General features: G+C 51.0%; 7 protein-coding genes across 7 annotated transcripts; 4 read left to right on the top strand and 3 right to left on the bottom strand.

Moving 5' to 3' along the window:
• Positions 1 to 1,180: 1,180 nt before the first annotated feature.
• On the bottom strand, positions 1,181 to 2,219 carry N7539_004864 (RING finger protein; the record flags this gene model as incomplete). Its single annotated transcript, XM_056934466.1, has 4 exons — positions 1,181 to 1,545; positions 1,605 to 1,789; positions 1,858 to 1,998; positions 2,104 to 2,219. Coding segments are annotated over 4 exons (807 nt in total), but the record flags the coding sequence as incomplete, so codon positions are not given.
• Positions 2,220 to 3,274: 1,055 nt separating this feature from the next.
• Positions 3,275 to 6,773, top strand: N7539_004863 (Sodium transport ATPase 2; the record flags this gene model as incomplete). The annotated part of the gene is made up of 4 exons (XM_056934465.1): positions 3,275 to 3,547; positions 3,636 to 3,901; positions 3,967 to 6,032; positions 6,115 to 6,773. The coding sequence occupies 4 exons, from the start codon at positions 3,275 to 3,277 to the stop codon at positions 6,771 to 6,773; spliced, it is 3,264 nt and encodes a 1,087-aa protein (XP_056789659.1).
• A 459-nt stretch (positions 6,774 to 7,232) lies between these two features.
• N7539_004862 (aminotransferase class I/II-fold pyridoxal phosphate-dependent enzyme) lies at positions 7,233 to 8,604 on the bottom strand (the record flags this gene model as incomplete). The annotated part of the gene is made up of 2 exons (XM_056934464.1): positions 7,233 to 7,768; positions 7,827 to 8,604. The coding sequence occupies 2 exons, from the start codon at positions 8,602 to 8,604 to the stop codon at positions 7,233 to 7,235; spliced, it is 1,314 nt and encodes a 437-aa protein (XP_056789658.1).
• Positions 8,605 to 9,419: 815 nt separating this feature from the next.
• bioDA (adenosylmethionine-8-amino-7-oxononanoate aminotransferase) lies at positions 9,420 to 12,031 on the top strand (the record flags this gene model as incomplete). Its single annotated transcript, XM_056934463.1, has 5 exons — positions 9,420 to 9,601; positions 9,667 to 9,766; positions 9,817 to 11,150; positions 11,224 to 11,801; positions 11,859 to 12,031. The coding sequence occupies 5 exons, from the start codon at positions 9,420 to 9,422 to the stop codon at positions 12,029 to 12,031; spliced, it is 2,367 nt and encodes a 788-aa protein (XP_056789657.1).
• Positions 12,032 to 12,999: 968 nt separating this feature from the next.
• N7539_004860 (uncharacterized protein) lies at positions 13,000 to 14,455 on the top strand (the record flags this gene model as incomplete). Its single annotated transcript, XM_056934462.1, has 3 exons — positions 13,000 to 13,174; positions 13,238 to 13,335; positions 13,403 to 14,455. 3 exons carry the CDS (start codon positions 13,000 to 13,002, stop codon positions 14,453 to 14,455), a joined length of 1,326 nt encoding a protein of 441 aa, XP_056789656.1.
• Positions 14,456 to 17,266: 2,811 nt separating this feature from the next.
• On the top strand, positions 17,267 to 20,830 carry N7539_004859 (DUF3433 domain-containing protein; the record flags this gene model as incomplete). The annotated part of the gene is made up of 1 exon (XM_056934461.1): positions 17,267 to 20,830. The coding sequence occupies one exon, from the start codon at positions 17,267 to 17,269 to the stop codon at positions 20,828 to 20,830; it is 3,564 nt and encodes a 1,187-aa protein (XP_056789655.1).
• A 605-nt stretch (positions 20,831 to 21,435) lies between these two features.
• N7539_004858 (sterol desaturase family protein) lies at positions 21,436 to 22,482 on the bottom strand (the record flags this gene model as incomplete). The annotated part of the gene is made up of 1 exon (XM_056934460.1): positions 21,436 to 22,482. The coding sequence occupies one exon, from the start codon at positions 22,480 to 22,482 to the stop codon at positions 21,436 to 21,438; it is 1,047 nt and encodes a 348-aa protein (XP_056789654.1).
• Positions 22,483 to 23,724: the final 1,242 nt, after the last annotated feature.

The following is a 23,724-nucleotide window of genomic DNA, read 5'->3' as shown; positions in this document are numbered from 1 at the left end:
TTATTTTTCTCGTTGGAATGATTTATATTACGGATATACGTACTCACTCGGAGTCCTTAAATGAGTCTTTCGTCGGTTACCTAACGCAAAGTGCAATTTGAGCAAGTAGAGAAAAGAGCGAAAGTTACTCATCTTGCGGATGACGAGGAACATAACCTTGAATCATCATTCGAGACTTCGAGGAATCTTGACCTTCCCCGCGGACAAATCTTCGTGACGTACGTGATGGGATTATGCAACAGCGCCGCTTCGAACAGTTTCTCAGAAAAATAGTCTAGAGGTGACAGACCTCCAAGGGTGATCATTCCATGTACTTTTGACTTCTATCTGACGTACTTTATCCTAAACTTCGGGTATATCTAGAGGACACCATCCATTCTTATTTCCAAAAAAAAAAAAAAAAAGCCACTTGCGCTAGGACAGTCACAGTCAGCCCTAGACAATCGTCCATGGATCCTTCTTGTCGTCGCAAGTGATAAACTTTTGACAATGGAACCTCACTCCTTTTGTAAGATGGCAGTGTGAACATTACCAATAGCAACCTTCATAAAATGATCGCTCCCCATCATTTGGAGGCTGGGGCTTCGTAGGAAGTAGGTATTAAATAGTAATCTGGTGTATGGTGAAGGTTGAGACTTTAAACTTCCAGCCCTAGATACCGATTAGACTCTTTGTACATTCTACATGAGACAGAGCTAAGCTCACTGGACCTTCTAGGTCTGTTTCAAGCAAGCCTCACAATAACGATGTTGGATTTGGCGGTTCATTCACTCGCACGTGGTTACTTGTCTTCGGGGCATTCTCTCCTCGTCATCTGGATGGCCCCTCGTTACTGCCTTGTGTTCTTCAAAAGACCGAACCGAACCCAGGTGGCCTGAGTCCAGGGTCCGAACGTCTTGTCGTAGGTCATACTGGGCCTTCGCCTCGACCACATTTCAGTCATGAAGATTTGGATATCAAGTAAGACTCGTGCTGCATATGGAGAGAAGCGTGAATTATTATGGAACATACATATGGTAAACAATCATGCGGGAATTTCAAATGCGCCCAAAGACATTCTGGGTCTTGTACTCTTGGTAGTAGTATGGACCAAAGAAACCCTGCTCAACTTTCATTATACAGTGGGTGAACGTCCAACGTCTTGCACTCCTGCATGCATATGAGACACCCAGGATCAGGATCAGTGCCGCCCAGCCTGTCCTGGAGAATACGATGTCTGACAGATTGGGCATCTATACCGTCGATACTCGAACCAGGACGCCAAGCAGGCCTTGTGAAACACATGATGACAGCGGTTGAGAACGACAACCGCACTGTCGCGTCTCCCGCCTTTCTCCGTGTCGAGGTCGGCGCGAGAGAACGCAGTCGAGCCACTGCTATCCGAGGGCTTGCGATGATTGTGGGGTAATCGAGCCGGTTCTGGAGAAAGAAGACCGGACGTGGATGATAAGGAGGAGAGACAGATTGGACTGGAGAAGCCAATTAGCTTTTTCCATGACACACCAAAATTGATAGCCATGTGGTCCAAAGTCGGGCCTTTGCCGACTGCGCATTGCGTTTTTCAAAAGAAGTGCAGAGAGACCTGGTCGCGGAACAATGTCGACTGGATGGGTGTTGCCAAGACTGGATGGGTGTTGCCAAGACTGGAGGTGGTTGCTCATGCCCAGAGGCGCCCAGAGCAGTGCCAAGACAGCCGGAACGCTGTCTGGGCGCGGTAGGGCAGACGGTCCACCACCGAGCCTTGGGTGACCCCCGCATCACATCATATCGTGTGCCCCAAAAGTCCCAACTAAGGACTTGGCACTTCCAATGGAACGGGCGGGGAGGAAACAGAACAAGGAGGTTGGAGAGACTCACCAAAGCGCCTGCGATTGCTGTGCAACGTCACTTCCGGCATTTTGTCCTTCAATCCATTGCTCGATGGGACTTTCGTCAGGGGCCTCAACACCACCACCAGCCCTTGAAGCCTGTCGTCGTCGATGATGCCACATGATCAAACTATCGAACAGAGAGGGAATGAAAGTTAGTTAAAGCTCCCAGACCACCATGATGCATAAGGTGGGCCACAGATCAGCCATGTCCGTGCCCGGCTGCCGAACTCACATTGGCACGATGCTGATGAGCGAGAATAACACCACGGCCCCAATGATGATGCCAACTAACTCGCGCCCCGGTATGATCTCCCCCGTCATTTTTGGACCCTCGCAGAGATGGCTGAACTAGTGCGAATACGAATCGACGTTGGAAGGTCCCAATATCCAATTAGAGACTGTGGTGATATCGCAGCAACCGGGCGTTCGACAGGCGCGGAGTAATGTGCTTGCTCGATCGGATCAATCGGATCAGAAATGTTGATAGCTTCAATCGACTGCCTCAACGGTGTAGAGTCGCGTGAGCCCAATAAGGTCGAGGGCCAGCCTGCTTCTGCGGACGTTTTTTCATTTGCCACTGCGCCGGAAAGTTGAGAAAGTGATCGCGCTCTGCACAGAATGGCGAGCTTAAGAACTCGAGACAGGAATTCATGTCGAATATGAACGGCAAGTCGGACTTTCGTTCCCCCAAAAATCACATACGGCCAAGGATCTATTCATCATGAGCCAAGGTCGACTTCGCGATATCTGCAATCACGGAGGCCGCGCCCGGCACCGCCGAGAGGAATGCCCAGACTCCCGCTCCTGGCGAGGCGTCCCGGACCCAATCAGCGTCCTTTGGCGGCCACGGGCTGTGCAGTAACCAAACAAGTCATGTGCGTCACCAGGCGCATCGGTTGGAGTGAACGAGGACTGTGCCAAGAGAGCCCGCTGCGTGCCAATGCTTGGTTCTCACTGTCGATTGGCTACCATGAAAGCCTGCTTCCCCTTCCAACTTTGGTTCACGGACGGAGAATCGGAGATGTCATGGAGGGAGGCAATGTTTCCTCGGCGGGATCATGCCCTCGACTCCGGCATGGGATTTATTTATACCCTGATGGAACCCCGCGAAGTAAAGTATTGATGAACTCGTAACTCAGGTAAACTTCAGATCAATCACAGAGAACTCGCATTTGCTATGCTCGACGAGTTTTGATCATTACAAACGCATCAACAATCACCATTCTGACTCTTCCATGATCTTCCCCTTCTACTGGAGCCCAACCAATTTGAAGCCCCCTTAAAGGAAGATTCCATTCAAAGATCTACCTTTGATTTCGTTTTAATTCTTCTTCATCTCACTCTCCCCAAACATCACCCCTCAAATCGCCCGTCCCAAGTCCACTCTTCCACTTGGAAAAGTGATGTCTAAGGACACCAAACAGAACCAGGCCACCCAGTCACCTAGCGCCGATAAATCGCAGGATGCTTCTTCACAATACTACCTGTCCAAACCAGCCCACAGTCTCACCTCTGATGCTGTTCTCCAAGAGCTAGAGACGAACCTGGAGGATGGTCTCAATGAAAGCGACGTCCAGCAGCGAATTGAAAAATATGGTGAAAATGTATTGGAGGGAGATGAAGGCATCTCCATTGCCAAAATTTTCATTCGACAAATCGCCAATGCGATGATTCTGGTAAGTAAAGAAACGATGATCCTTCTTTCAAGTGGAGGAAATACCGGCCTCGCACAGAAGCTAACATTATGTCGCGTATTTTGAATAGATCCTTATCATTGCCATGGCCGTTAGTTTCGGTATTCAATCCTGGATCGAAGGTGGTTTTATTACTGCAGTCATCGTCCTCAATGTGGTTGTGGGTGTGTACCAAGACTTTGCGGCGGAAAAGACTATGGATTCACTGCGAAGCTTGAGCTCTCCCACCGGTGTGGTCACTCGTGATGGCAAGACAACTACTGTCCCGGCTAAGGAAATTGTCCCTGGTGACATGGTCGAGCTGAAAGTTGGGGATACTGTTCCTGCTGATGTCCGGTAAGTTTTAACTATCCGCTTGGGGACACTCTCGTCGACTGTAACTAACAGCTGCTCTCCTTCAGATTGACCGAGGCGTTCAACTTCGAAACCGACGAGGCTCTTTTGACTGGTGAATCGCTCCCTGTCCAGAAAGAAGCCGACCAAGTGTATGACGTCGACACTGGCCCCGGAGATCGTCTCAACATCGCCTACAGCTCCTCTACAGTGACGCGGGGTCGTGGTAGAGGTATTGTCATTGGCACTGGAATGCGCACCGAGATCGGCGCTATCGCCGCTGCTCTTCGGGGTGGTGACTCGAGACGGCGCCCAGTCAAGCGCGGCCCTGGTGGTGAAACTAAGAAACGTTGGTACGTTCAAGCCTGGACCTTGACCACCACGGATGCCATCGGTCGATTCCTGGGAACCAATGTTGGAACACCACTGCAGCGAAAGCTTTCTAAGCTCGCCCTGCTTCTCTTCTTCATTGCCATCATTTGTGCGGTCATCGTGGCAGGTGCCAACGATTGGCGCGGCGATAAAGAGGTCATCATCTATGCAGTTGCAACTGGACTTTCGATGATTCCTGCCTGTCTGGTCGTCGTACTGACCATCACTATGGCCGTGGGCACGAAACAAATGGTGAAAAGACATGTCATCGTCAGAAAGCTGGACTCGTTGGAGGCTTTGGGAGCTGTGACCAACATCTGCTCGGACAAGACAGGTACTTTGACTCAAGGACGTATGGTTGCCAGAAGAGTCTGGATTCCATCACAAGGAACATACTCGGTTGGATCATCAAACAATCCTCTCGACCCTTACGAGGGAGAACTCAGTCTGAGCCGAGAGTCACCCCACAAGATGGGTTCCGATTCAGCTGGTGAAGCCAGCAAGCCCGAGGACTTGGTCAAGGATAATGAGCATCTGCAAGCCTTCCTCAACGTTGCTGCTTTGGCCAACCTTGCTCACATCCATAAAGACTCAAATAATGAGTGGCAAGCTCGCGGCGAGCCCACCGATATCGCCATTCAGGTATTTGCCTCTCGCTTCAACTGGGGTGCTGATCGCTTGAATAAGGGCGACAAGCCTGCCTGGATTCAGAAGGCCGAGTATCCCTTTGACTCTAGCGTCAAGAAGATGTCTGTGGTTTATGCCAAGCGAAGCGAAAACTCGGAGAGTTCTCGAGAGATGGTGTTCACAAAGGGCGCTGTCGAACGAGTGATTGACTCCTGTACTTCCATTACATGGGAAGATGGCCAGTCGGTCCCCATAAGCGATGACATCCGCAACCAAATCATGCTGAACGTGGAATCCCTAGCAAACGAGGGTCTTCGAGTTCTTTGTCTCGCAGGACGGGAACACAATCCTCCTGCGAATTCGACTGGCGAGCCTCTCCCCCGTGAAGAAATTGAGAAGGATTTGTCGTTCTACGGATTGATTGGCCTTTACGACCCTCCTCGTCCGGAGACTGCTGGAGCCATCGAAAAGTGCTACAAAGCCGGAATCTCGGTCCACATGGTGACTGGTGATCACCCCGGAACCGCGCGGGCTATCGCAATTCAGATCGGTATTCTTCCACCAAGCATGGATATGCTGGCCAAGGATGTGGCCGACGCGATGGTCATGACCGCAAGTCAGTTTGACAAGTTGTCCGAGGGTGAGATCGATGCTCTGCCGACTCTGCCCCTTGTCATCGCTCGATGCGCACCAAACACAAAGGTTCGCATGATTGACGCGCTACACCGTCGTGGCTGCTATGTTGCAATGACAGGAGATGGAGTGAATGACTCCCCCTCACTGAAGAGAGCCGATGTAGGCATTGCCATGGGTCAAAATGGATCCGACGTGGCCAAGGATGCTTCCGAACTCGTTTTGACCGACGACAACTTCGCATCTATTATCAATGGCATTTCCGAGGGTCGCCGTATCTTTGACAATATTCAGAAATTCGTTCTGCACTTGCTTGCCGAGAACGTTGCTCTTGCTCTCACGCTGCTGATTGGTTTGGTCTTCAAGGATGATTCCAACCAATCCGTCTTTCCTATCTCACCGGTCGAGATCATCTGGATTGTGATGGTCACCTCTGGTCTACCAGATATGGGCTTGGGTATGGAGCAAGCTGCTCCCGAAGTGATGGATCGACCACCGCAAAGTGTAAGTTTATGATACCTGATGTACACACGTCACTCAAAAGACCAGCTTCTAACCTGAATACGCATTTTACAGAAAAAAAGGTATCTTCACCTGGGAGATCATCATCGACACCTTTGTTTACGGCGTGTGGATGGCTGCTCTGTGTCTCTCTGCCTTTTCCCTTGTCATGTTCCGCTGGGGCGATGGCAACCTGGGCACGGGCTGTAACACCGAATACAACGACCCAAACAAACCATATACTTGCGACACAGTCTTCCGTGCCCGTGCCACGACCTTCACCTGCATGACCTGGTTTGCTCTCTTCCTCGCCTGGGAAATGATGAACCTCCGCCGAAGCTTCTTCCGCATGAAGCCCGATTCCAAGCGTTACTTCACGCAGTGGATGTATGACATCTGGGCCAATCGCTTTTTGTTTTTCGGTATTATGGCCGGCTTCGTACTTGCGTTCCCTATTCTGTATATTCCCGTGATCAACCGCCAAGTGTTCAAGCACTCAGCTATTTCCTGGGAATGGGGCGTTGTCTTCGTTGAGACAGTGCTTTTCTTTGCAGGCATTGAGTTCTGGAAGTGGTGCAAGCGCGCTTTCTTCCGTCGACAGGCACACAAGCAGCAGACTCAAAACCGGGACGTTCGCGCAGGTGAACACCGGGCGCTCCGGGACTTCAGTCGCTACACTACCATGGATCGATCGGAGACGTCCGCTGGTGGAGAAGAAAAGGTCGAGAAGTCGATGGTTTAAGCATGACATGATGAACTGATTCCCGGCACTCACGAATTTTGATCTCTATTTCCCTTCTTCCGTTGTTCATACTTGGCACCATCTCCTTTATACCGACTGCATGTCTCTTTCACTTAGAACCATAGTAGACATTTTTCAATCATAAATTTGAAGTTACGAATCGTGTCAAACCTCACTGACTTTGTAGCTTGTACAGTATTGCCAAGATTCTTGACGTCCTAGTCTGCCATCCCGACCCGACGCAATATGAGTGAGAGCGGGAGCTCACTCAGAGGCACAACGTTCCTGCTGGGGTCGTAGTCAATGGAAATAGATGCACATGGGACACGTGAGCAATCCGAATGTACCAGGTAATGCGAGTGTAGAGAGATATTCCAAGACAATACAGCTCCATGTTGAAACGTGACTGGCAAAGATGAATACGTATTGGCATATCACATTCCGTAGAAGTAAAAATCTCTATAATTTTGAACCAGTGCTTATCGCGCTGCGATCTAGCCAAGACTGAATGACGTGCACTAGACCATCGATCTCCGTTTCTGTGTTCCCGGAATGCAGGCATACTCGAACCCGTTCACTTCCTCGGGGAACTGTGGGTGGCATGATTGCACGGATGATGTACCCAGCCTCTTGGCAGATACTCGCCAATTCTCGTGGCCGAGAAGTGCGTAGTGAGAAGATTGGTGAAGTTGCAAAGTGATCGACTCTGAAAGGAACTGATTGAGGTACTCGGAGGGCCTGCAAGCGTTGATGGAGATGCTGGATGAGTTGCTGTGACCGAGTTCGCAGCTGTTTGAGCGTGATTAGCTTCAGATAGAGCGATGGCTGAGGAGAGAATATTGGATTTCCCACCGAATCAGTTTGTCCTGAGGAGAGGAGCTCATAGGCTGTGCGAATTGAGGCCAAGAATGGAAAGCCAAGTGCGGTGGTGTAGATCAAACTGCGGGCATAATTAATGAGATAGTCCCTCGTTTGAGGCCCGCATAGAACCATGGCTGTTGCATGTCTTGTCAGTCATCCAATTCCGCCAAACTAGCAGAGAAATGAACATACCTCCGTGACTTGCAAGGGCTTTCCCAAATGTATGTACCCGAATGAACATTCGATCTTGAACACCAATATGTTGCACTACTCCAGCCCCTCGAGGCCCAAAGACGCCCGTTGCGTGAGCTTCGTCGACAATGAAGTACCCATTTTGTCGCGGAAGCAACTCATCGACTACTCTGATGAAGTCTTGAATAGGTGCCACATCGCCATCCATGCTATACAGTGACTCGATAACGATGAAGACGTTTCTAGTGCCTTCCCAGATCCAAGGGTCACTTTTCATTTCTTCGGACAGGACCTCTTTGAGAGATGTGGGCGAGCTATGGGAGAACATCTTCCGAGCGCTTGCTCGAGAAAGTCTCATGCCTTCTCGGGCGCTCGCATGCACCAATTCATCGTACAAGACCAGATCTCCCGGCTGAGGGATACTGGCAAGCACTCCGATGTTTGCATCGTAGCCGGAATTGAACAAGAGGGCTGCTGGTGCGTCATGAAACTCGGCCACAAAGCGCTCCAGCTCCTCTGCATAGGCGGAATTCCCGTCCAGGAGGCGAGATCCCCCACTGGCAAATGGGAATGACTCTGGTGCCGAGTTAAGATGGGACAAATACCGATTCCTGAACGCTGGAGACGTCGACAGAGAGAGAAAGTCATTCGATGAAAAGTCCACTGCCGTTCCGGGCAAAACGGTCAATTTTCGCCGCGCCGATTTCGCCTCTCGTTTAACGAGGGCACTGGTGAGGGCATCCACTAAGGTGGTGGGAGCTGGTGATCGGTCAGCCATCGATATGTTGTACAGATGACTCAGTAATGATGAGGACTGAGTGCTGTATGATATTGCCCTGACAGGTCTGGTCCTAGTTTACCAATAACCTAAAGAGGCTACATGTACTCCGGAACACCGCTCTGTGCACATGATCGGTTAGTCACGGGCGTCCCTGTTTTGTGCCTCATTTCCATCGCCCAACGTGGCCCGGCAATCCAACCTCCAGCTTCCAGGCCATCCCGCACCTTTGAGACGGTGTTCGGGGCCATTTTGGAACCGCGGATGGGTCCGGGGGTTGCAGAATGGTGGGCTCAGAGCATCCAGGCGGGGCCTAGTCTGAGGTGCATGCGCCATGCGCCCGTCAATTCCGAACGAGAGCCAAGAGTCGATTTCTTCTTCGTGTCCAGCAGGGGCTCTTCGTTGTATGCGTTGAAAGACACCTTTACTCACTCGATAAGACGTACATTGTGTCTTTTCGCAACTGACTCGCCATGGTTCATGGTTGGGGGAGACAAGCCCTCAACGATTTGTATTTGACTTTCGTTGATCAAGACGCACCTGGACCTCGGTGAACTTCGGTGACGAAGCAGGTGGAGATGATGAATGAGGTGCTTGATTCGCTAACAGACTGATGCCCTCCCCATCACGCCCAGACCTGGGCTTGACGGGGCCTGGAAATGACTAAATGTGCTTTGTGTAGCTGTTTGGCTCCTCTGAGAGGAATTGCACATGCGAGTGTCACAGCATATCCAGAAGATTGTCAAGGGGCGGACTGATCTCGAACAGCCATCTAAGATTGTTTCATTATCAATTCAAGTCGACCTTTGAAAGCAATGGCTCCGGTCGGCGCGGGTCTCTGGCGGACATTGCGAGCACACCAGGTTTACGGGGCCAATACCGACGTCGGAAAGACAATCGTGTCTACGGTACTGTGCAATGCGATTCAACGCCAAAAACAGAGAGCAGCTTTCTTGAAGCCCGTCTCGACTGGGTCTCTTGATGATGCGGATGACTGGTAAGACACGAATCTCCCTCAACTGACTGCTCGATTATTCATCTCATTCTGAATGACATGTCCAGGCACATGAAGAAGTATGGAGCAGGGACTTTAACCAAGTGTCTCTACCAATTTGATGAGCCTGTGAGCCCGCACATAGCGGCAAAACAGAAGACCAAGACGGTGAGTGGGATTCGAAATCCTATATCGGATGTAGATTGACAGGCCAGTAGGTACCTAGAGATGATGGCCTGCTTGCGGCCATCCACAAAACTTTGTCAGAATGGGCCCGAACGGAGATCGACTTTGCCCTCGTCGAGACAGCAGGAGGCGTTCATTCACCCGGTCCGAACGGAAACTCTCAAGCGGATCTATACCGGCCTCTACGATTGCCCATCGTACTTGTGGCGGATTCCCGACTCGGAGGTATCTCTTCCTCGATTTCTGCCTACGAATCCCTTCTGGTCCGCGGGTACGATGTGCAATCTGTTTTGCTATTCCGCGATGACTACTACCAGAACCACGATTATCTTGGCGACTTCTTCCGCAAAAAGAGTATACCCTTGGTGTCCCTACCAGCACCACCAGTGAAACCATCTCAGTCTGACACCGATTCGTTAGCACGAGATGAGGAAGCAATGTTTTCTTACTACCGGCAAGCTTCACAAGAAGATAGTGTTGCACAATTGCTGGAGGAGATGAAAATCAAGAATGTTGAGCGCATCGAGAGATTGGCTGAAATGTCCAGTCGGGCGCAAGACTTGATATGGTACCCTTTTACACAGCACCATGGCATGCGCCCCAAGGATATTACTGTGATCGATTCGGCTCATGACGACTTCTTCCAGACCTATGGCACCAGCCCTGTTGATGCTGCAGCGAGTGCACTGCGTCCGACATTTGATGGATCTGCGTCGTGGTGGACACAGGGGCTTGGTCACGGCAATCCCGACTTGTCGCTTTCAGCAGCATATGCAGCTGGTCGATACGGTCATGTTATGTTCGCCGGTGCCGTGCACGAGCCTGCGCTCACACTTGCTGACACTCTGTTGAAAACTCTTGACAATCCGCGCTTCGCCAAAGTCTTCTACACAGACAATGGCAGCACTGGCATGGAAGTGGCTCTGAAAATGGGCCTCCGTGTCGCTTGTGACCGCTACGGTTGGGATGCTTCCAAGGAGCAAATCAGTATCCTCGGCCTCAAGGGAAGCTATCATGGGGATACAATTGGTGTGATGGATTGTTCCGATCCGTCAGTGTACAACCAAAAGGTTGAATGGTACCGTGGCCGTGGCCATTGGTTTGACTTCCCACTGGTCAAGATGGTTGACGGCAGATGGAAAGTAGAGGTACCAGCTGAACTGCGCCAAGCACTGGGATCGGATTCGGAGTTTGAGTCGCTGGGCTCCATCTTTGATCTTGACTCCCGTGCCAATTCCGAGACAAGCCAGCTTTACAAAGAGTATATCCGACAAACAATTCAAGATTTAGTCAAGAAACAAGGCATGAAGTTTGGAGCCTTAATCTTGGAGCCTGTCATTCTGGGCGCCGGCGGCATGTTGTTCTGGTGAGTCTGACCAAGAACGCGTCGTCCTGATTATTGGGTTACGTGAATTTGTACTTACTTGCATTCTTGCCAGTGATCCTCTCTTTCAGCGATGTTTGACTGACGTCGTTCGTGCTCATCCGGACTTATTCACTTCGGATGCTGTTGCTCAGACGAGCGACGGATCCTGGTCAGGCCTGCCGGTCATTTTCGACGAGGTCTTTACCGGACTTTATCGACTTGGACGGCCAACATCGGCGTCCTTCCTTGGCGTGGACCCTGACATCGCTGTGAACGCAAAGCTTCTTACTGGTGGTCTTATTCCCTTGTGCACAACGGTTGCTAGCCAGGAAATTTTCGAAACGTTCCTGAGTCCCGAGAAGAGCGACGCCCTTCTCCACGGCCATAGCTACACAGCTCATCCGGTCGGATGTACTGTTGCCGTCGAATCGATCAAGACAATGAATACAATGAATGAGAATGGCACGTTTGATCAACACAAAACAAAATGGAACAAGGGAGCAGGCGCGTTCTCTGGCAAAACGGGCCCCGAGGTATGGAGTGTCTGGTCACCGGAATTACTTCACGAGTTGTCTTGTGCCGAGTCTGTCGAAAGCGTTTTTGCTATTGGAACGGTTCTCAGCGTCTCCTTGAAAGATACCCAGGGCGGTGGTGAGCACTTCGTCATGAGTACCCGACTATTACAGTCCAGACTAACACTTCCATTAGGATACACATCAAATGCCGCCAAAGGCCTGCAGCAGCAACTTTCTGCCGGAAGTCATAAATTCAATGTTCACTCTCGCGTGCTCGGCAATGTGCTGTATCTAATGTCGAGCGTGACATCCAAAACAGAATATTTGCAGGAACTGGAGAGACTCCTACGAGCTGCCCTTGTCTGAGAAAGGCTGTATGAACAACCGGGTCTGAATTGAATACTTTTCTCAAACTGCAAGGGCACAAGTCCAACTTGATATTCAAATAGTTCTAGGGTCAGACGATGTTAACTTTTTCTCCATCTGGAACATCAAGTGTTCACAGATGTCATTAAGCTCCTGATCGTTAAACTCATGCATATCCAGGCGAATACAGCAGCTAAGGTTGTGTACGATCATCTGCTGACACATGCTGTGTAAAGTCTCCGAATAATCCAGCAAATGCCGACTCCAGTGATCTCGAGACCTATGACTTGAGCTTGCCACCCAGTCGAACGGTATGACTTTGCACTCGAAAAACAAATCCCTCGCTCTCGCGTCGGATGATTTATCAGGTAATAGGCGAAGCGAGTCAAGGACCCTACATTCCATAGAGCGATGCTGCCGTTCATAAGCGCGTTGGCAAGGGATGGGAAGGCCCTTGTTATGGCTCTATGCCCCATCCAGAGCACGTCAAGCGCAGACTATATTGCTGCAGTCCACTACTGGTTGGTTCCTTTCATTGGCTCACACTGCAAGAGTCCATCGTCCGAGGAATTTTGCGGCGCGTTGGCTTGCGCGAGCCACATATGATGCAGGTATCTCTCCGACAGAGAAACCTTGTCAGGTGGCAGCAGTGCTGGGATGATAAGAATGATCGCCCAGTCTTCCAAAGCCTAAAGACACTTTGGCGTCTGGCTGTCCAATAAAGACAAGTACTCTTTCGCCGAAATTCCTCTTGTCATTTGATCCAAGCCAAAGCTGATCCGGCATCCCTTCCCTTTTTTCCCCAACTTGTTCTTACCGATCGTGTGCAATGTGACGTCGCTGGGTGTGCCCTTGCGTGAAAAGGCCGGGGGATTGATGTATATCTTACTTGTATCTTGGACCTGACTTCGAGGTCGCTTCTTGAATTCCTTCTTTTGGGGCCTCTTTGGATGCCCTAGCCAGTCGAGATGGAAGTCAAGGCCTCCTTTTCCGACGACTCCCAGTCATACGACGATACAAATTTGTCACTATCTCTGGAAACCACAAAACCCACCGTGTTGGATACTCTCCCGCCCATCGATGGAGGGGCTCATGCATGGCTGTTTCTAGCCGCCTCGGCTACAATCGAAGCTTTGGTCTGGGGTTCGTCAAAGATGTCACCGTTTCCTTGCGGGATGTGTTTGACCAGTTTTTGATCACATCTAGGTTTCGCGTTCTCGTTCGGCGTCTTTCAAAGTTATTACCGTGAGAGGGAAATGTTCTCTCAGTCTGACAATGTAGCGGTGATTGGAACCTGCGCAACGGTAAGCAAAGGTTCACCATATCCACATTACAAGATGCGACAACTAACTAGCCATTGCATTACTCCAGGGCGTTGCATACTTGGGCTGTCCTCTTATGATCACGATAATGATTCTTCTTCCTCGCCACGCCAGATGGTTCTCCACGATTGGCATGACTCTGATGTGTCTGTCGCTCGCCGTGGCCTCGTTTTCGACGACTTTCACCCACCTTGTGCTGTCGCAAGGGATTGGTTTCGGAATTGGTGGATGCATCGCATATAGCCCGTCGATTCTGTTCATGTCCGAATGGTTTGACAAGAAACGAGGACTTGCGTTTGGCATTGTCTGGGCTGGATCGGGACTTTCCGGCATTCTCATCCCTCTAGCACTGGACAAACTGCTTGGAAACTTCGGGTTTCGCACGACGCTGCGGATATTTTCTGCTTTGATGTTCGTACTTGCAGCGCCGTTACTCTATTTCCATAAACCTCGCTTGCCCGTACCCAAACAGACTCAATACGAACGGCTGAATCTCCGATTCATGTTCAGTCGGATATCAATCATCTATCAGCTGGGATGCGTTGCCGAGGCGCTGGGCTTCTTCCTGCCAGCGATATATCTTCCAACTGTGGCGCGCTTGCAGGGGGCCTCGAGCCTGGTCGCCTCGCTCACCGTGACCGCCTTGAACCTGGCATCTGTGTTTGGCAGTGTATCGATGGGACATCTGAGTGACCGATGCGCCACCGGGACCTGCGTTGCCATTTCCACTCTGGGAACAGTGCTGTCCGTTTTTCTCCTCTGGGGCCTTTCCACCTCCTTACCCATCCTGATTGTGTTCGGAGTGGCCTATGGCTTGTTTGCCGGCAGCTATTCCGCCATCTGGTCCGGCATGATCCGAGACATCCAGAAGGTGAATCCCGAAGCGGATGCGACCATGATCTTCTCGACCCTTGCTTTTTGTCGAGGCGTTGGCAACGTGGTGAGCGGACCGTTAAGTGAGGCGCTGATCCACGCCGATCACTGGCAGGGCCATGCGATAGGACCGTATGGTCAAGGATTCGGGCTGGTCATCGTTTGCACAGGACTGACCGCTCTCGTGGGGGGTTCATCGCTGGTGGCGCCCTTGTTTCAATGGATCTGATCCTGGCAGCGGCAGAAAGTCGAGAGATTCGTTGTATGTAAGCACTTTGTATCAGGCTCAGATTGCCTATGTATCATGTGACGAGGTTACGAGAAAACATCAATCATCGCCAAAAGAAAGAACACCGCCTACTCCTAGTACCGAGAACTGTGTGTCTTATCCTTACTCTTACTATCATTTTCGTCTGGCATGGGGGTCCGCTCAAAAACAGCAATAGATACGAACCTCGCTGCAGGGATCTGACGCGGGGGAAGGTCAGCAAGGCGACTTTGGCTGTGCACTCCAACATAGAGTCAAATGCCCCCAGTATGACGAGTCTTCTTTCACGGCGGCGTTTCACGCCGCTACGGTATTTAGTATGATGGTCATCGAATGATCAAAGCGCTCTCTTATTAGGACACTCAAATCGAACCTATCAAGAACCTCCCTCCATCTCACTTGCATTCGCACTGCTTCTGTAGTAAAGCGATGAAGCACCGACCGCGCCGAAGCTCGGCACAGACACCTCGAAAGTCTGAAAAAAGTTCATGCAGAGAGTGAGGCCTCCCATAGGTAGGTTACTCTTTTCAGCCTCAAATCCTCAGGCCTCAAAACCTTGGAGTCAGCCAGGGTCATCACGTGACTCGCGTAGACAGTAAGATTGGAGGCAGAACGGGAAAACGGGTCCAAATTTGGGCCTCCTCAAGATTTCGATCGCTTTTCTCCCGGCAGCGCCAAGCCTCGTGAGTCGGAGATGGTTTAAATACGGACGGGTTTTTACAATACATAATACATCACTCAATTAGTAGGCGAGTACTGGAAACCATACAGTAATCACCTTTGGTGGCCATTCAATCATTGTCTGTCTCTCACGACTATGAGGATGCGCTATACACAAGGCTAAGTCATACTCAGTCATATCATTACTGTAGTCATGGCATTGAATATAGATTATGTGCTCTGAATAGATAATGACCTCGATAATAGATCCATTGACCAAAGATGATTCTGCTTTCCTAACCATGGTGGATCCGTCGGGGATCGCCCGATGGGGGCTAAAAAGGGATCATCTCCACCGCAAAAGAGGGACACCCACCATTCCAGCACCCCGCTTCAGAGCCTCTCTCTCTTGAGGTCGTTGGCGGGCATGATTATGAACCTATATGAGGGCATTGATGGGTACAAGTCGTAGAGAGTAGCGGTCCAAGCATGGGTAGAGCAAGAGCGCAAGAGAAATTCCTGAGCTCGATTCAAATGGAACTTCCTCACCGGTAAAAAGTCAATTGTCTCAAGGCTGGTCCCAGAAAGTGCATTCTAGCAATGTGTAGATCGTACAGTGTACCTATTCTGGACCTGCAAATCATTCCTAATAATTCCCATTGTGACCACAGTGAGCTTACCGGATCTCTTTTTCCTGAGAAATACCTATTGCCCGTATACTTGGATTTCATTTTCCAGGTTCAGACCATCAAGTCGGTAGCAAAACCATCATACTCAACGTAAGTGCTGAGTACATCATTAGTTATGATTCTCGTCAGGCAATGCACACTGCAAACAATTGCGCCTTTGGGGGATAGGTAGTTAGGTTCACATTACCATGACACGCTGGGTCAGGTTATCCCAGAACAACTTCCGAGTCCGTTTCCAGTCCAGTTAGTCCACTGAGTCTAGTCATTTAGCAGGTTTAGTGCTGATCTACTAGTCGCTTGGAGTATCCGAGGGAGTCCACCGCTTTGAGGAGCTGCGGCTGAGGAGGATCGGAGCGTGATCACCACTACCCAGTTTCCTCCCCTCATCATCTCACTTCGACGCCTCAAGTGGCGGAGCTGCCCTGAACATGAAACATCCCTGTCCGTGTGTGATGGGTGGAAACCCCAGTGCATAAGCATATCGTCTTTGTCAAATGCTGTCCCCGTATATCATTCTCACATACCGAGAGAAAGACGAAGCATCATCCTGGAACGGGCGAAAGCTCTCTCTCCACATACGACTTGCATCATGGGTCTTTCGACTTGAAATTCATCAGTCAGCCGAATCAGGATCCCGTTCTCCGTGAGTCCATGAGCCTAGAAGTTCTCCAAAGAACGACTCTTCTGCACCCATGCAAAGTCAGATACAGATTGGGACATGAGTCAGACCAATCACCCACTGCCAGCAAGAGATCACGACCCACCATGTTCGGAAGGCGAAGAGGTGGGTTCAGATCGCCGTGTTGGACGGTCGACCGTCTGGAGTAGTCTGGACACTAGCCCCAACCGCCCGATAGCGCGCCGCAATTCAGAAAAATTGTCTGGCGTAAACGAGCCCGCTTCCCCGTGCTCGGCGGGGGCCAAGAGAGCGTTCAACTCGGTACACACTTGATACCACCACACCCTTCAATGTGGACTTTTGCGCCTTTAGCGCAGTCGTCGGTATCCAAATCTTACTCGACTCTTCCCCGACTTTCCGCCCGGCTCGTCCTCGTACACCACACCATATACGCCTCGTGCTCGAGATTGAGGCCAAGAGGCGATCGGCGATCGCAAGCCTCGATGCACATAACCTCTAGACTTCCTATCATCTGCGATCATCATCTGACGACGTGCGCGATATTCAACGGCAGCGAAACACGCTGACGGGTTCGTCTTCTTACAACGGGCATAATGGGCCGGACAAGTTGACCATCGTAAGTCATGGACGGAAAGGGACAAGTATGGCCGCGTGAGGACCAAAGAACAATGGCGAAAGACGAGCAAAAGAACACTAACCGCAACTCGTCCTTAGTCCCCGCTTATTGAGCCTCTCGCAGGTGAGCGCTCTCGGTCTGTCTCGCCCCAATCGCTCGATACCAGAATGCGCCCAGCAGATGGAGGAGAAAATTTCATATCAAAATGGAGGACGACCCGGGGCTGGCTCCCGCGGACGTTGCACCGCCCATATCTCCTCGTTCTTGCAGGTCTGTTAATGTTCATGCTCGGGGCTGTGGAGCTCTTGCGACAGTGGGCTCGAAGACAGGGTGGTATCGTCCACTGGGCATACTCATCGGATCTACCAACCGCCATCTGGGGAGCATACACCTATCTTCCCCTCATTTTTGCTCTGATGGCAATCAATCTCTTCGATATGTGCGCTCAAGATGTCCTGAGACTCGAACCGTTCCTACAGCTGGCTAAGCCTCAGGGGGCTCCGGCCTCGATTCTTTTCACCAACTATTGCTCCAACACCTTAGCGGCATCGTTTATGGCGTTCAGGAATCGAAACTGGATCGTACTGTGCATTGCGCCGGTATCGCTCGTCTTTCGCATGTTTCTGCCGACCTTATTAGCCGGTCTAGTCGATCTGGACGACGGAATTTGGACCGAGAACAAAGTCGTCAATACATGGCCGTCCGTCATCGACCTGGACTCGCAGAGAGTTTGGCTATCGGTGGGATCGGCCGACAATGGGCCCCTAAGCTCGCCCGAACTCAACAGCTTTTTCATGCCAGACCCCGAGGACTTCACCACCGCCCCTGTATCGCTGCCGGATGACCAGAACAACTCGTCGCTCCTGAGTCTGACTCAAGATGTCTACTGGGCCGGCTTGACTTGCCCCGGCCACTCCGCGGGAAGTATTCTCCCTCAACCAGTGGCTGATGCCAGCTTGACATCCCATCTACCGGCTGGGCAGCGACTCTTGTCGTGGAACATCGAGAGCGCCGTCATGGGAAACAATGGGGATAGGTCTGCCGGTCCCCACTGTGAACTCGACGTCAGTCTGAATACAACAATCGATTTTGACTCCGCGGCGCTTCAGGCACGGTTCTGGCAACCTGTGGACTCATCAGGGACTCTGCCGCCCTCCTCAGCGCTCACCCAGAAGGGATGCAGTAGTCAATTTAATATTTTTGGGGTCCTGATTGACATGAACATTGCTTCGGGCAAGATCTCCAGTGCTAACTACACTGTGTTCGCATGTTCGACATTGTACCAACAAGCATTGGCCGACGTCACCCTAAATGCAAATGCCACTGTGACGAGTGCGAACATGACACCGATCGCCGTGAAGCCGCTCGACTCGCAGAAGTTCTATGTGAATGGGGTTCATGATTTGATTGTATCTCGTTCGCTTGCCGAGTCGGGCCCAAAGAAGAACGTTCCTATGAACAGTACTTCAGGGGTCGCTCTCGCAACGAGGTCGATAAAAAGCGCAAGCTCATTTCAAGAGGAAATCCGCCGCTATTGGAATTACGAATTCATTGTTACCATTGACCGCTTCTTCAGCCCCGGTGGACTCCCCACACCTGCGGATGCTCAACAGAAAAGCGAAGTGGTTATATTGATGATTGCTGCAGATGCCGTCTCAGTCGCAGAGGCTATTCTTGGCATGGGTCTTGTTGCGATCGCTGTCATGCTTTGGATCTACCCAAAGCGACCCAATTTCATGCAGTGGGATCCTGGATCCATCAGTGCCCAATGTACAATCATTGCTAGTCTCTTCGATTCACAGACCAAGATCTTATTTTCAGAGGCCAAATTGCACATGGCAAACACCAGGCAACTCAAGAGATGGGCCCGGGGCAAAGCATGCGAGTGGCATGTGGAAAATGGCGTTGAAAAGCTTCGCATTGTTGATCGACCCGAGCCTGCCCCTAAGTGGCCGTTACGTGCCATTCCAAACCGGCCGGACCCGATGCCGCATTTTTTGCGACCTCTGATTTTCCTAGCTGAATGCTTCATCATTGCGTCGATTCTCTCGTTCTTTGGGGTGAGCTTGTCATACATTCGCTGGAAGTCCATCAACTCCTTTTTCAGCACTGGAGCCACGGTAGCAATGGTATTTCTCAATTTCGGTCCTACTGCAATCGCGTCGATCATCGGCTCCTTCTTGGTCTCGATCTATCGCAATTTGACCGCGATGGAACCATGGATTCGGTTGCAAGATGGGATGGCCAATGCGCGGCAATCCATCGTTGAAAATTATGCGATTCAGACCCCGTTTGTCCCACTCTTCAAGCAACGACATCGTAAGCCCGGGATATTGTTGTTTGTTTCAATTGTTTGTGTTGGTGATCTTGTGCTCCGCATCCTCAGTGGCGGCATTTTCATGCCTCAACTCAGACGATACTCTACGCCCACTCAAGCACTATCACATGTGTATAACACCACTCTTTTATTCAACACACAAAACACTAACATCGACATTTCGCTCGTCGCCACTAGCAAGCTTCTGAACAATGTCACGATTCTTCCATGGGTGACCGTTGACGGCAGCTACTTCTTCGCTCCTTATGATGTTTATAACGGGGCGGATGACAACTATCCCATTTATGTTACCACGACGCGAGGGTTTGGAGTTGACTTGCGCTGCGAAGAGTTACCGCTTACATCGTCCTCTGGTCACATATCTTGGAATTATACGATACCCGTGGGATCCGCCAATCAGACCTGCAACGTTGATCTTCCAATAACGGAAAGGTTCAAGACGAGCATGAAAAAAACAGTGCGTTATTTCGCGCCGAATGGGACAAGCCCAGCCTGTCAGGAGTCCAGCCTCTTTGTCTTGGGATCCTGGGAGGGACAGGATCGGAAAGATAAAGACAAATCTCCGCTGATTGCGATGCATTGCGAGCCAACACTACAAATCAAAGATTTTCGAGTCGAGTTCGACGCAGACGGAACGATTGTGATCATGAACCCAATCGTCGGAAGTGAGCTTACGAGTGGTGAGCTGTACCAAAATGCTTCGCATGTGTTGAAAAGCTTTAATCAACTGTTGCTGGGTCCGCACGGAACGCTTCCATCGCGATACCGCCAGGCCATGATTGGTCACCACAATTACCACTTCCATCACCACGACTGGCCTGGTGGCTTGACCAGCAACTCCTACACCAACAAATATCCCAAGGACAAGAGTCTGCATTCCACTCATTTCATCCCGGTCGTGCAGGCCGTGTACAAGACAAGTTTCACGACGCATCTTGCTCTGTGGAGAGAACAATATTTCGATCGTCTCCCGACAGACACACGATACCCAGCACGTGGAAATGTCCTCGATAGCTATTGGGGCTTCATCCCGGTCACCAGCCTGGTAGTCATCATCGTCTGTCTACTGTCAGTTGACGCTGTCGCGCTCATGACCGTCTTCACCGTCCGATACAATCGCTACCGAGGTCATCGCGTCCCCCGCACCCTCGGCTCTCTAATCCCCTGGGTCGTCGAGAGTCGCATGCTCGCCGATCTAGAAGGCACATGGGAGATGAGCGGTAGCGAGCGGGACAAGTACGTGCTTGAACAGGGTCGGAAATATCGCGTCGGAGACTTTTCGGCGCGTGGCGGCCCGCCCTGGGCTTTGGATTATGACGATGATGCCGGTCCAGCTCATGCTGTTCGAGAGTCGGATATCGAGTTGCGGGATCGACCGCCTGGGCACAGATGAACATATAGAAAGAGGTTCTGTTCATGTATATATTTTAGTAGACCTGTACAGTCAATAGGTCGCTGGTATCGATTCGAAGATAAAGAAACTACGCTTCGACCTGGAGTCGAAATTTCAATACTCAGGATCCTCATCCACCACCAACCAAGGTCCGGGGCTCGCGTTGACCGAATAGATTCCGATTCAGACATGAAAAAAAGCCTTCATATCTGCTATCTTTCTAAGTATGTAGGTATGAGATACGATGTCCTGGAGCAGGGACATTCTAGAAACACTCATTTATTTTTTGGCGGTATTCAACGCCAGTCCAGGACTTTCAATCCAGCCATCTTGCGTCACCTGGTTCATTTCCAAGGTATCTAGGCGGGACTTCTCGTCCATCTTTCCATGAACCCTGCTGGCGAGAGCCTCCAGATCGATGTCATAGCTACTGATGGCACATGTATTTTGGGGGGGGGGGGGGGTTAAATGAAAAGGATACGCGAGATGAAGGACGCTTCCATCGAATTCTTCCGAGTGGATAATGAAGTAACCGATTCAAGACTTTCGATCATTGTCAGCCAACAGGCTCGAAACCGAAACGCCTGCATGTGTGCCTTTTGTTTTCAGAAAAGAGGCATCCTGGCGACATTCTCATAGTCCACATTATCCGGCTTGGACTCGATCCGCTCCGTACAGGTTCCAAAAACCTTGTCCCACAAGCGAGTCTGTTTGCCATAATTATGACTCTTCCTCCACCCCTTCCGATGATGCAGATCATGATCCTCAATCACGATATCCGCATCCAACCACTGCAACAACCAGCTCAACGTCGACGGCACAGTCAAATGCATCCTCAACCCACTGTGCCCAAAGACCTCCGCAAACGCCACATACTGATGACAGATCCACCACTCGTAGAATCCCATTGGCATGCCCATGGTGCGCATAGTCAACCAGGTCATCAGCGGGACGCCGACCATGTCGAAGAATTCCTGCTCGTGGTCTGCGTACGCGGCGAGCAAAGGGTTGGGGTGTTTGGTGAGATGGTGCGTCCGGTGGAATTTCCACAGGAAGCTCACGTCATGCATGAGGCGGTGATACCAGTAGAACCAAAAGTCGAGGATGATGCCGTAGAGGCCGATCTCTAGCGGGAGCCAGGCCCAGTTCAGTTGGCTGGGTAGAGTGGTACGGTTGTAGGTAAGGTAGGTGGCGAGCACGAGGCGGGAACCGGTCGTTTTGTATAGGGAGGCGACAACCTTGGTGACGCCGACGTCGGGAATCCCGTCACGCTCGTGCTTGTCCCCATCGAGGAAGCCGTGGATGTGGCCGAGACGGCGGAGGATGTGGACCTGGTAGATGATTGTGGCGTTGAATGCGAAGAAGTAGAGATTGAATGTCACAAAGGGGCTGAGAGTGATGCCGGTGTAGGTTGTGAAGGTTTGGTGGAGCAGGAGTGGCAGGGCTGAGTAGAAGAGTACCCAGCGTTGGAGGGACCATTGAGGCATGTAGGGTAATTTCTCATCCTTTGGATGCACGGGGATCTCCTTGTCGAGTTCGGTTGGATGTACATTGAGTATCTCCAAGGCCCAGTGCGCACGACTCCATTGAGAACGGTCAGCTGTGCGCCATGTCGACCGCATCGAGTCTTTTGATAGAGGCTTTGTCTCCATGTTTCAAGAGATCAAGACTTCTTTCCTTTTGATCTCTGTGTATGTGAGTGTTTGCAGAGAACATCAAGATCGGAAGAGCATCAAGTCGACATGATCATTCGGTCTTATATGTTGATCTGCTTGCAATAGAAGTGTCTTGGCACACATGTGAAGAACAGGTGGAGTGCGTCCTCATGACGCTACACATCGTGAATCTCCATTGATTCGTTATTCCCAACAATCTTTGCGGCCCCTCATCATGTCCAGATTAGGGCCTTGAAGGCCGACCATCTGTTCATCCCCATTTGGCGTAGATCGACTCATGGCACATGTGAAAATGGACCTCAATGCGGAAATTCAAAGGCAACCCCTGGGCTTGGGACAGCCTCGGATCATGGATGCAGTGATCTCGTTAGGAGAGAGAATCATTTGCTTCTTCTCTCGTTTTGGGGCGCGGGATCAACCGTGTCCACTCGGCGGTTGGTTGGCGACGATCCTCCTACAACTTGCACCTTGCGATGACTCCATAGTCCATACTGAAGAAAAGGATGAGATATTAATAAAATAGAAGCCCCGGTACTGTGTGAAAATCGACTCGTTGAACGAACATTCACGAAGCAAATGATCGGCAGCACAGTATTTAGTCCTCGGTTTCGCGCTAGTCATGACTTAAAGATGAACTGGGGTTCAAAATAACCGCGCCAATCATCATATCTCTGGTGGCTCTTGCTAGCATCCTGGGCCTCAGATGGACATGCACATCTCCCGCGCCAGAGGGGGTGTTGGCACTCCCCCACTGGTTAAGCGTGGATGCTCGGCCGCGGGACCCGAGGGAGATTTACTACCCCATTTGGATATGCTTGCGGTTGATATGACGATGAGGTTGGAGATGGAATGTCCATCTTCCCTCCAAGTGGGAGCGTCAGACGATCATGATTCAAGCGTGTTGGGGATGCGGCTGAGCCTGTCTTGCTTAGTAGGCTGGACGGGTTATGTTGGGATGATGACTTTGGTCGAAGACGGCGCACCGGATAGATGAGGGGGACGCGTTGACTCGTGTGTGCACGTGAGTCTGTGATGAATGCAGTCATATGTCACCCAACACAGCCCCTTTCCTCATGTGAGAACCGGATCACTCAACAGTTGTTCGACCGACTCTGTCCTACTCCTCACCTACATTGGTGCTCTGAAGGCCTCAACCCGATCTCCACGTGGGCCAAGCAAATGAGATTCAACGACCCGAGAAAAGCTCTGCAATACTTC

Source organism: Penicillium diatomitis (assembly GCF_028827545.1).
Source record: "Penicillium diatomitis strain IBT 30728 chromosome Unknown utg000005l_segment0_segment0, whole genome shotgun sequence".
NCBI lineage: Eukaryota > Fungi > Ascomycota > Eurotiomycetes > Eurotiales > Aspergillaceae > Penicillium > Penicillium diatomitis.
The sequence above is the reverse complement of the archived record's forward strand: the minus strand, read 5'-3'. Positions and strand labels throughout refer to the sequence as shown.